The following is a 13,028-nucleotide window of genomic DNA, read 5'->3' as shown; positions in this document are numbered from 1 at the left end:
TACAATAGACATATCAAATTCCTTTATAATTGTGATGGCCACTTGAAAAGGATTTTCCTCTAGGATTTTTTAAATCTATGGTTAATACATTAAATACTAAATAATTTAGAAGTTAGCTTATAGCTATGGCTTACCCTAATTTAACACTCAGTGAAGATGGCAGCTGTTTTTATATATATATGTGTGTGTGTATATATATATATATATATATATCATAAATATTTGTGATATACATGTGATATACACACACACACACACATATAGTGTTGGAAGACAATTCTCCATGGATCTTTCATGTTTCTGTCTTTTCAAGACACTTGTATAGCAATCACCTTGGAAGATAAAGATACTGCTTATCTTTGGAGCAAATTGTAAACATGTCTACTTCCCATTATAAAAATACAGGTTCTCTAAGCTCAGGGGTCCTTCCTGGAATGCAACCACTGAGTGTGTAGATGTCATCTGACCCCTTCTGCATCGCCCTTTGAAACTGGGGTTTTAGGAATTGACACTAAAATGAGAAAACTCTTGATAGTGCTATTGCTGTGAGTGAAAAACTGTCCTGTCTCTTGTGTCATCTATCAGCATCCACAAAACTGTGGCAACCACAGTAAGGTCACATCTTAGTCCTTAGCTCTTGACAATTACTATCCTTCATTCTAAGAATTCAATTAAATTTTGACATATTTTCTCCTTCATAAAACTTGGTTATCACTGCTTCCTCTCCTTCAAAAATTTCACCAAGATCTTACCAACCTAGGGCTTTTCTTTCTTCCTATTCAGAAAATAAAAATTTTTATCTCCTTTTAGTCTTGAGTATTTTCCATCTTCAATGAGTAACAACAAAGTTTTATTAAATCCAAAGTTATCAAAGTACTTGGAAAGGTACTTTGGGAAATAAGGTTGTTGGCAGCTTGAGAAGTCTTTACCATCCCCTTTATCCCTTCGTTTTCATTTCCTCTTAATCCAGTTTTTCTTCCTTCCCTCCACTCTGAAATTTATTCTCTTAGTACATGATGAAGTTTTGGTTTCATTGTGGTGTAGTCAATATTATACTATCTGTTCTAAGCAGTAGCCTTCTTGCTATTTCTACTTTTCCTACCATGGGGTGGGGGGGGGAGCAAAAAGCAGTGGCTACATTTTCCTGAGCACTACTCTTACCTTTTAGTTACAAGTGTACCTTGATAAGTGAGCATTAAACTTTTAAGGAAGGAGATTTAAGTGGAATCCATTTCAAGTGGTCCTTGCAATATAGTTGGGAGATTGGAAACATCTGTCTCTCATTCTGCTGTTAACAGCCGGCGCTTGAGGCAAAAAGAGGAGGGGTTCTTCTCATCACTGAGTTGGAACAGAAAGGAGAAGCCTCCCTGCTGGGTTGGGGAGCTGTCAGACCTGTACTCTCCAAGCACACCCCTGGCATGCAATATTGATGGGCACCATTTTTGGAGGAGGGATAGTGAGAGAAGGAAGGGGCAGTAGGTGTCAAAAGAATTTATTAACCCAGTGAGGTGCAAGAATGTAATGAATAGGGGAAGTGGTGAAGTGGAATTCGTAATGGGGAATGAAAAACAAAGGAGAAATAATGATAAGAATCTTTTTGTTTGCAAGATGAAAGAAGGAGTGTTGAAATCAGAAACATGTCTAAGCATATCTGGAAGGCATGACTTAGGGAAGATCAAGATTTAACTATGTAAAACCAAAGGTCAGAGCATTTAGTTCCACATCTCCTTTCTTTACATGAACAAGGGACATGAAAATATACAGGACAAAACTAGCAGAAAATACGTATAAATAAATCTGACTCATGTTTTTGCAGAGGGCTCCACTCCTGTAGGACTCACGTGTTACCTGAGATATTTCAGCAAACATTCTCTAAATATTAACTGCAGATGACATGGAAATGAACACAAAGCAAAAATTAGCTGCAGAAGCAGCAATTAAGTAGAAGGTTGGTAATGAACAATAAAGTTTTCACGGCTTTTCAAAGTCCAGTGAGGATAATATGGTAAATGCTGGATGGATTCTGAAGCCTCCAGGACAAAGTCCCTCAGAGAGGAGTTTGAGTTTCCTGTCAGAGAGATTTTCTCATCCTTTGCCTGCTGTTGTCAGTGAGGATAACTTCTACACAGAAGTGCCTAATTTACAAAACTTTCACAAAAGCAATTGCATTTGCTGCTCACGGCACACCTGTAAGGGAGTTAGGGTAAGTCTTTATATTACTTCTTTTTCCAGGAGAGGAAACTGAAATCTAGAGATATTAACACACTTGCCTACAGCCTCAAAACTAGTAACAGGCAAAGCTAGATTTCAAGCACAAATGATTTGGTTTCTCTGACACAGCCGTGTATTTTGGTTTGCTTATCTGGGTGTAGGACCTTGAGACTTTTGGGGGGTCTGTTTGCTAGAGCAAGCTTAAAATTACTTCTTGAAGAGCATACGTCTCCATCCACCTCTGTGTGGAGACAAGATGCCATCTATTAACATACATGTCTTTTGTCAGGTCCCTCAGGATGACAATCCCACCCGAGGCTCAGCTGCCTTTTGAAGCACACGGTTTCACATATAACTGGCAACTTGAAATATTTGCACTCTAGGTATCTGACAGGGAATATCTAACTCACTTGCTATCAAAAGCTCAATTGAGCAAAAAAAAAAATATTTATGGAAGCAAGTCACTCTGAAGGGCGTGCCACCATTGCCCTAGACAAGCTGGAATCTATCCCTGGATTAGGCCAGAACAGTTAAGTATTGTCCTCTGACTGAATTGCTGAATCGTTGTGGAATTATTTTACTGAATTTATATCATCTACTTACATTGAGGGACACTAACAGAAGGAGCCCTATGAAAACTCATTGCTGTGTTTATTTTAAGGATGTTGTTCACTGTATTAACAAGAAATGTTTCTTTATGTAGAACGAAAGGAGAAATAATTGAACTTCTTTTGGGCATATTTTTCCTCATAGACACATGGATTTTGTAACTTAACCACGTTTCTTTCTTAAAAGCTTTGGAATAGCAAATTCATACCTATTACCAGGGAATATACTGGAAATTATACCAAATGTTTTACACTTTAATTGCCCACCTAACTTGGTTATCTTTTCAAAATTTATTTTTTCTCATTTTTTTCATCCACTTATTTACAATTTTTAACTCCCATTATAAAGACTGTGTTTTCATAAATCACCTTGAATCATTTCTTTATAAGTAGGATTGCAGTATATGAACACTGTGGACAACAGTGAGAGAATAAGATATAAATATACCTGGAATCCACTCTCTTCCCCCTATCTGTGTAGCTGTTTTACAGCTGTAGGTTGAAATAATGACTTGAAGACTCAAAAGGGGAATATCATTGAGTTTCACTGAGAAATAATAATGTCAACTACTATTTTACCCAGTTCCAAAAATGTGTTAAGATAAATTAAAACTTTCTGCTATATGATTATTTACATAAGAGAATTTTGGCCCACTATCCTAACATACTGTTTTATTATTTATATTCAGTACCTTTATACAATAGTTTCCATTGCCTCACCACTAACTCACACCTTGAACCCTTCTTAACTGGGATTGTATCCTCTGAAAAAAGCCCTAGAGGCCACCAATGTCCTTCAGTTGACAAATCCAATGATTTTTTTTGTATTATTCTCTTTGTTTACATATTAATTTTAATAAGACCCATGTCAACCACTTCACCATCTTAAAACTCTCTTTACCTTTGATTTTTTTCTCTATTATAGTTACAATCATTCATTCTTTCATTCAAAAATAATTCATTGAGGAGCTGCTCAGTATTAAGCACCATGCCAGATGCAAACTCTGTATTTATCTGCCTCATCTTTATGTGTTCTATTCAGCTTGGTTCATCACACCCAAACCTTAAATAGGAATATTTCCCAAAGCTCTTTTCCCTGTTCTCTTCTTTCTGCCTCTGCATTTTTTTCCCCTCACAGGATCCGCTCACTGGTGACTCTCCAACTGCATGGCCATCATGGATCCCATATCCTTACCCACACACACCGCCCACATCTAGATCAGAATTTGTCCTTCCCCCTTGAACCAGCTGCATTCACAATTTTCCCAGTGCCCAATGCTTGGTTCCTACGTGTACACACTGTGTTTTGTTACTCTTCTGCAACACTTCTAACTGGTGGTGAAATCTTTTTTTTTTTCTTCTCCTGAAATATATTTCACTTTTCATCCTCTGGACTCAGGCCTGGTTTCCTCCCCTCTCTTCTCACATCTAGTTTATTGCTGCAGCCCAACCAAGCAGCCAACCTCTGGGGAGTCTTCTTGTTCCCTCCACCAACTCATCCAGCCTACCTTCTTCACCAGTTCAATCTTTAAAATGCACTGCTATTTTTGTATTACTCGGCCCCTCACAGACATTTCATGGCTCCCCACAGTTTACCAAAAGAGTTCTATTTACCTTTATATTTGGAATGTCTAAGTTGATTTTTCTGGCCTTTTGAGAAAACTGCTAAGCAGGGACAGAATACAGAGAAAGGGAAAATTAACATTGATATTTTAAATTCAGATTCTTCTTCAATAAGAAATGACAAAGAGCAAAATTTCAGTCTGAGTCAGACTCATTTTTTTAAACTGCTACTGAAAACAAGGCAAAAAGGTCCACATTAGTGCCATTAATCAGGGAAATTGTATCCACAGGGGCAACAGAGGCTTTGTGGCCTCTCCTGAGATCTGTAAAGCAGGAGAGGTAGAAATCATGAGCAAGGCCTTGCAGCTTTGCTCCCTTGTCAGAGACAGCTTGTCCCATCTCTGCAGCTCATTTAGGCTGCTCATCTGCCATCCAGGGTTTTCTCAGAGCACGTTCAGTAACGATAAGGCCCCCTTGTCACATCCACTCTGCCACATATAATTAAGTTCACTCCTCCCTTTAGACAGTTCACATCAGCAGATGACCAGCTGGATGCCATCCAGCTGGAAAAACACCCAGTTTGGGATGCAATAAAGGGAATCGGAGAGAAAGAAAATGGAGTAGAAGGATCAAAACTGTCCTCTAAATGACATGAAGTAACATTTGTATCTTCTGATGTCTTCGCAATATCTTCTTTGGAAGTTCTATCTCGGATCATGTGAGGATAGAAAGAGTCCTCAGTGAGCAGCAGAAAGAAACTGTGTTCAAGAATGCACTAGAGTAAGAAGCAGAGGCTTAAAAAAAATAATAATAATAAAAAAAAGAAGCAGAGGCTCAGTGTGCCTTGGCGCTATCTACCAAGGAGGAATGGCTCGTGAGGGAGCAGCGGAGGAGCTTCACGGCAAGACCACCTGGCTGTGAATTTGGCCTCCCCTCAGTTGTTGTTAACTGTGAAGAGTCAGCTATGTGACTTGTTCTCCCCGCCCCAGCACTAGTTTTTGGATCTTTAAATTGGGACTCATCATGACTCACGGAGTTGTAGTGAAGAATATATAAAATTAAAAGGGTGAATAAATGGTACTATGCCTTCTATTATTAATACATCCTAAAACACGATCCTGTCATTGTGTTTTTATAAGAAAAATGCATCTAGCTCACAGCAGAAAATAAGTGAGGAGAGGAATTTCTCATTATTTGACACAGATATCTTCTTGTGTTTGGTCCTTGTTTCGTGGCCTCTTGTGCATATTTTCTTTTGAGATCTTGGGGTTTCCCTAGCTTCATTTTTATAAACTGAACTTCTCTGATGCCCAGAGTTCAACAGAGTAATTCCCCTTGAACCTAATTTCAGGTGGGGGGGTGGTGGGAGATGATGAGAAGTGGTTTAGAATTTCCTTTTCTTTAGAGTCAAAAGCAGAGGAAACTCAAAGCGAGAGTGTCCAGCTTTATCAATTTTTTGTTTCCTCTTTCTTTCCTCTAAAATGCACAGTTATTCTGGCCAGGGTACTGGCTATGCCATGGGAAGGAAGAGCATCACACCTTGCAGCCCCAGCAGGCCCCTGAAGCTGCCCCTTAAGGCGTGATGCTGGTGATCGGCTGGACATTAAGAGACACAACAACTCCTCACTTCTCAGCATAAAGCGCAAGCCAATACTCATTTCTGATTAAGCAAAAGGTCCATGTTGGCCAAGGCCTTGAGAGAGGGATATACTTGGCTAAGCTTGCCTTTGGACAAGAAGAAGAAGAAGAAAATAGCATATACACAGGGATCTTTGAGTTTGCTGATCTTATTTCTCCTGCTGCAAAAGAAGGGCACGCTGAGGGCCTGTGAATGTTACTTTGCACTGAGAATGGAAAAAATGAATATTTGATGTGAGTAAATATGAGTCTTTTAGTAATTTTCTGTTGCTCAAATTCAAGGCATGGATAATGCTCAAGGAACTCTGGTTTTCTTAGCCAGGCTAAGTCTGTGTAGGTGGAAGTACACCACGTGAGGGGGAAAAAAGTTCTAGGTCCTCCAGATAATAAATGCCAATATCTCCACCTGAGAGCATGATAAAAGAGCTTTTCGCCTTTTGAAGAACAAGACTAAAAATGGATGTTTTTCTGAGGATGAGAGAGGGAAGACAGAAAGTATAATGCATTATAATGATAACCTAGTTCGACATTTGTCACTCACGCTTTGTATTTGGAGCTCAGGGCTGAAGAGCCGATGCCTTTCCCCTTGGGAAAAACAATGATAATTACACGTAAGGATCTTCATTTCAACAATGTCTTTTATTTTAAGATCTCAGTGTACTTCAGAAGCATTAATCAGTCAGGCCTTTAAAGCACTATCTAATACACACGTTTATGTGGGAACTAACCAAGAGAGACCGTTGTTAGACGTGTTAGAGGCCAGATTGAAAAACGAAATTTAGGACTTCTAAACTCCTCTTGTTATTTTTACTTAAAATCACTTCATCTTTATGATTATGACACACTTAAAACAAAGCCTCAAGATTCAATCTAGTTTTAATCAATCCTAGATTCACATAGAGAGGTTTGATATGGAATTTATAAGGGCTAAATGTAAGATGGGAAGTTGATAACACGCTAAGGGGAGTCACCAAAAGAAGAAGCTGTGAGAATCAAGTGCTAGGCTGACATGGGGAAGGCAGGTCAGAGGTTAAGGAGTTGGCTAATCTCTGTGACCTTTGACCCTATAATAGGACCGGGCTGGATTCCTGAGCCAGGCCACATGAAGCTGACATCTCTGTGTCTATATGCACGTATTTCTCTAGATCTATGGATCACAACCCTGGCTCAGCTGGAATGGCCACATGTCCACTTGAGAAAAGATCTCTGGCCCTTGGCCCATACTCAAGATCTGCCAAAGTGTCTGAAGCTTCAAAGATAAAGAGAAGCTGATCTTTTATCGGTCTAGGAGGGGAAAAATAGGTATGTTGGAAGCAGGGCACTCAAGACAAAAGTATGTTGGGTTTATTCTTTCTATTGCACAATTCTCCTCCAGGTCAGACATTGATAAAGTCAAGCGCACCAGAAAAAGCATATTTACCTCATATTTTCTTTCCTGTGTACAGTCACATACATTTCGTAGACTCTCCCTTGGGGAATGGCCCCAGCGGGAATCAGCAAGCTTACTCCTGAATAGCAAAAGAGAAAAGCAGTCACATAAGACCTATGAATCAAAAGAAAACTTCACAGAATGCCTTTGAAGCATGTGAAAGGGAATGAGGAGATTTTGTGGCCATGTAGCCACAAGCCTGCTTTTTCTCTAAAGACATGTAAATATTCAGAGTGGCCCTGCTCTCCTTCCTTATCGGCCTTATTTTTTACCACAGCTTTCTCTGAACTGTTATGGAATTACTCAAAGGAATGATGTAATTTTTTAAACTCTCGTTTTATTTAAGGAACAGACAGATGGTTCCACTGTTGTTTTCCTTGTAAAATGAGGGAAAAACCAATAACCGCTCTTAAAATTTCAAACAGCTGTAATGATGCATCATTTCTAATTTAAGAAAAAAAAAATCCCCACAAAATTCAAAGTCAGAGAAAATGCTAACCTCCACGATATCGAAAAACCATTTATTTCTGAATATCTGGTTAGCATCAGTGTTTTTCCGTAACAGAGTAATAATTGGTGAAGAGCTTCTTTCATCGTACATAACTCTAGAAAATGAACAGACAACTGCTAGCTTTTAGTCATAGCAGAACAAGCAGGTTTTTACATAGCTGCTAACTGATACCATGTTGTAGGACTACGGGATCAAGCTTTGTCCTGAATTATCTGGGCCTAGAACAGGGCTTCCCAATTGGAGCTTGTATCAGAATTCCCTGGAGGGTTTGCTAAAACACAGATCGTGGGAGTTTCTGACTCAGGGGCCCACAAAATTTGTACTGCTAGTGGTCGCCAGCGGACACCAGTGGTGGTGGTCTGTGGACCCGCTCTAAGAAGTGACTTGCAACACGGCAGCATTGTCTCCAAGAATAATGCAAGGTGGGTGGCAACTTGAAGACACTTGCCTCCATGATTTTATCCCAATAAATGTGGTTTATCTTCAGCTCGATAAAAATTTATGGAGCTCCACTGTGAGTACAGTGTTTGGCAGAACTGTGAATGCCAAGAAGTAAGATAATGTTCGTGTCTTTGAGTAACTTATAACTTAATTAGCAAGGAAATGGAATATGACAAATGAGCACAGGGCAATAAGGAAATTTGCCCGACTGTGTTGGAAAGTCTCAAGAATAAAGAATGGAGAGTTAAGGAGGAATAGTTACTCAAAGGCCTTTGTGTAGCTGGTTGCAAATGGCGAATCATGGCCTTGAGAAGAAAAGTAACATGAGAACCGTGGTGCCGTGAGAAGCAGAATGTCACCCTCGGGTACAGAATGGTTTGCTGAGGCACAGAGTGAAGCAGGAAGGCCACACATGAGCCTACCAACTCTTGGTAGTTTTATGTTTTCTAATGGGAACAATAAAATGTACCTTTTTGTTATAGGAATGAAATAAAATTATGAATGTCAAGTAAGAGTAAGGCCTGACACAGATTAGGTAACTTGTTATAAAATACTGTGTGTAAATCACCATGCCTCGTACATAGAAACTGTGTAATACATGCTACCTCCCTCCTTTCCACTTCAGAAAGCTTTATAATAATTCATATGTGGGAAAGTGACAGGTGTAGAAATGGGAGGCAGAGGTAAAATCCAGTGAATCTCATGAAAAAAACAAACAAACAAACAAAAAAGCCCTGTCTTGAGGATAATATCGTGTTTAAGCAATAAATGTCCCATAGAGTATATTTCGATCTATTCATTTGATAGACTTTAAAAATATATTTTAAGTCATGGTTTTAAAGAGCATACAATAGCATGAGAATTAAAGAGAAAAAGGTGAAAAAAAGCATATATAATGTATGATTTCAGCTATGTAAAATGTAGAGATAAAAAGTAAAAGGATACTCCATGAAGGATTTTAATTCATTAAATATACTTTTAAAGGGATGGTGTGACAAACTGGCAAGGCATTGAAATGGGGGTCTGAATAAGAGAAAGAATCAAAGACAAGTTCATATTCAGATCTGCAGACCCATTGGTTCTGTATATTGCGTGGCTGTATGGCTATTTACACATTATCTCATTTTCTTATGCTACATGAGGACTTTAGGTCAATCGAATTGTTTCTTATTGCTGTATTTGCAAAATACTCAGTCTTGTCCAAAAGAGCTAAGGTAGATTCACAGAGGAATCCACTAACCCTCTTACAACCAATAGAGGCAAACTCATTAGTGATTAGTGAATATCAAACTTTAATCAAACATTATAAGTTACTAACTTAAACTCACCACGTAAGACCCTTATGAGACTTACCTTTTCGAAGCAGATAACTAAATGATAAGCTGAAAATTCAATTATATCACAAATATATACTAGACATAATATGGCTGGGATTCCAGACAGATGTATCAGAAGTGGGAGTGTATCAGAACCTTACAAATACCTTGAGGTTGAAGACTGTGTCATAAAGAGTTAAGTTAATAAATGAAGATTTGATGTCTACCATAGTGTCCTCTGATCTAAAAATTAGCATTCTGAAGTATTGCTTCCTACAGTAAATTGGAAGTGAACCAACTAATATGTTTTCTAATTAATTTGTCCTTTTAAAGTCTGATGACAACAGCGAGCATTTCTGGCTGGCTGTTGCCTTCTGAAGCTCTATTAAAAAGAAGGTCAATGACAGTTCTAAATTACACCTTGGCAGAAAGTTGTGAGTATAATATTTCCAGAGGAAGCGCTTTCAGAGTCAGTTGGAGAAAGATGAATGGTTTCGCTGATTTTGTCTGAAGTAATGTTGATTTACATCAAAAATGGATTCGGGTTAGATTAGGCTACAACTAACTTTTCAGGCCTAATGAAAACCAACAAATAAAAAAGATTTGTGTACCAAAATACGTTTTCATGATCCATGCAATTTAAGCCTCTAGGAATTACCTGAATTAGGAATAATAAGGTGACCCCCGAGAGAGTTGAATGTGCCAAATGCGGTACAGGATGGGTCAGTCTGCCTTGCGAGACTCTGATTCTTCACATGCAGGGCCTCGTTTTCTAACAAGGATTGGGTCATCTGAGGAGACAGCTTTGATGCAAATTCAGAGAGGTCATCCTGGGGGGTGACTGCACCCGAGGTGTTATATACTTTGATTTTCAGGTTGGGCAGTGGATCCAGAATCGGAGAGTTAGTCATTGGGATTTTGTCTGAGACATCATGCAAAGCATACACGGGTCCTCTGTACATGGCTGCAGCCGATGTGAGGTCTGGCGGTACCACCAGGAGATCTAAGTCAGAAAGAGAAAGGAAGGCCATTTGCATTCTCCATTTGGGCAGTCGATTAGTCAGTCTCCCCCTGATGCTTTTGGAGCCCAAAACAAACGAACTCAGTGAATATTAGAAATGTATAGACTTTAAGATCCTGTTGAAAACAGGGCAATTAGATTTCTGTGACCCATTGTATTACTGGCTACCAAAAAGACAAGTCCATTCTATATTTTGCTTTGTAGTCTACTCATTGTCCCTAAGGTATTTAGCTATTTCAAGAAACTGGATTCAAAGATAGTCATTCCCACTCAGTGACTTAGGGAATAGTTTCCCTTGTCTATACTGGATTTGAGTCATCGATCTATATACCACTATATTCATATTAATGCAAGCTGTCTTGTCAAAAGGCAAAAAAAAAAAAAAAAAAAAAAAAAGAAGAAGAATTCATTCGACCAATCTGTGTACACTTCTAAAGTGAAATTTAAAAGTATGACAGAGAAACCAGGTAAGAAAAAAAAAAAAAAAGATTTGCGCACCTTGCCATCTCTAGTTTGTTATATGAATGAAATAAACAGAATAATCAATAAAATAGACCTGAATCCGTGTCTTCATGGAGCTTATGTTCCAGCTGAGCTACATGACCTGAATATCACTGATTTTGACACCACACAGGGATGTTGCTGACGTGCATAAATCACAGGTGTGAAGAGCAATGTGAACTGACCTTGTCTTGCTGCCTTGATGTTCACAGGCTGAAAGCCTCCATTGAGTGCCGAAGAGTCAATAATATCAGACTCAAAGTCGCGATGATTCTTGCGATACACAAACAGGGCCACAACTACAGAAATGGCCAGGCAAACTATCACAGCTATCACAATTCCAACATACAGAGCAACATCATCTGAGTCGGGAGCAGCTGGGGAGGACAAGGAAACATTGGACCAACTGCTTAGAGAAATTTCCCACAGTACACATCCATATCACTGTAATTTTTTCAGACATTTATTGCCTCTTTTTATAGGTTAATTTCAAATCTATTTCAAACGCTATATAAAACAACTGTGGCCTTTCAGTGGAAAATTATCTCTGATTTCTTTTCCTTTCTCACTCTGCATCTATTCACCCACTAATCTATCTTAAATTGGGCAGCATAACAGATCATTTATTAGAAGGCATAAAAAAGAAACTAGAACTGAAATCATCACAACCCACAGGGAAAAAAAAAAGTTCATTACTAATTTCAGGTGAAAAAGTTTGGAAGGCTGCTTTGAATTCACTGATAGTTCTCTAAAAACAAACATAAATACTGTGTTAGAAATATCTGGCATGTTCTGAATCTGTATATTTATTGAACCAGAATATTTTCCTAAGTCATTTCAAGTCATAAAATTACTTTCCATAGCACTCTTCTTGCTTTACCCTAAATCAAGGAAGGGGTGGGTGGGAATGGTATACCTAACTAAGCAAAACAAATATCAGAAGCAAACATGTTGGATTTGAAAGGTGTGCTTTCAGAAGGCTCAGATCTGGGAAGCAGAGGTCAATGCCGATAACTCCAGGCTTTTGATACAGATTCAGTATTACCTTGGAGAACCGTGAGTGTCTCACGGTCCCTGGTTAGAGATTTACATTTGAGCTCCTCGTTATGGAGTCAAATATGTCCATACGGTGCACTGGGTAAGATAAAGGCCTGGTTCAGTGATCAGAAAGGTCACACTACCCCAGAAGGTAATTAAGCATTTGACCAACACAGTGTGCAGTCAGCTGGAGGTCTGTTTCTGGTTAAGGCGAGAGGAAAATTCTTGTAAATGTTGCATGTTGCCTTGGTGGCAGAGATCATGCTTCGATCCAACTGCAAAAGGTGACAGAAGTTGATAATTGAAACAAAACGAACAAAATGAAACCTTTCCAGAACTCCATAGACACCTGGAAGTCCCTGTTTTTTTGGTATTTTGTGACCCACAAACATTTTCAGCAAAGTTAACTGAAGCTTTTCCACTCGCTGTGAAAGAGGTGATTAAACTGGTATTTCAGCCTTTTTATGCTCTATTCTATAGACACATGCATTTGGGGGAAAAGGAATTTTGAGGTATATAAGTCCCGGGCCTCCTAAAAGTTGAGGAGCTATGCCTCTTTCCTAAGACTCATGGCCACATAGGGAAATGACTCATCATTTAGATCGCCAGTGGTTCACCCAAACTCTTGGGTCATGGTTTCTTTGACACATTGACAGGATAAAGGATTTCCCTATGGGAAATCGCTCCCTTTCTTTCGGCATTTTGTGTTTAAATGCACTGAATGTGAGAGAATTTTTATTTTTTATTTTTG

The 13,028-nt window shown here is 38.9% G+C and overlaps 1 protein-coding gene across 3 annotated transcripts in view; it reads right to left on the bottom strand.

The window, feature by feature from the left end:
• UNC5C (unc-5 netrin receptor C) overlaps positions 1-13,028 on the bottom strand; it is a 353,473-nt gene that overhangs the window by 36,853 nt on the left and 303,592 nt on the right. For all 3 annotated transcript variants that reach the window (XM_026015628.2, XM_026015627.2, XM_072755605.1), the window contains 3 exons: positions 11,425-11,616; positions 10,376-10,720; positions 7,441-7,528 (listed from right to left, as the gene is read on the bottom strand). In XM_026015628.2, the coding sequence (XP_025871413.1) occupies positions 7,441-7,528; positions 10,376-10,720; positions 11,425-11,616 (625 nt within the window). The remainder of the gene's footprint in view (positions 1-7,440; positions 7,529-10,375; positions 10,721-11,424; positions 11,617-13,028) is intronic.

Source organism: Vulpes vulpes, chromosome 4 (assembly GCF_048418805.1).
Source record: "Vulpes vulpes isolate BD-2025 chromosome 4, VulVul3, whole genome shotgun sequence".
Classification (NCBI taxonomy): domain Eukaryota; kingdom Metazoa; phylum Chordata; class Mammalia; order Carnivora; family Canidae; genus Vulpes; species Vulpes vulpes.
This window is presented reverse-complemented; position numbering and strand designations above follow the sequence as displayed.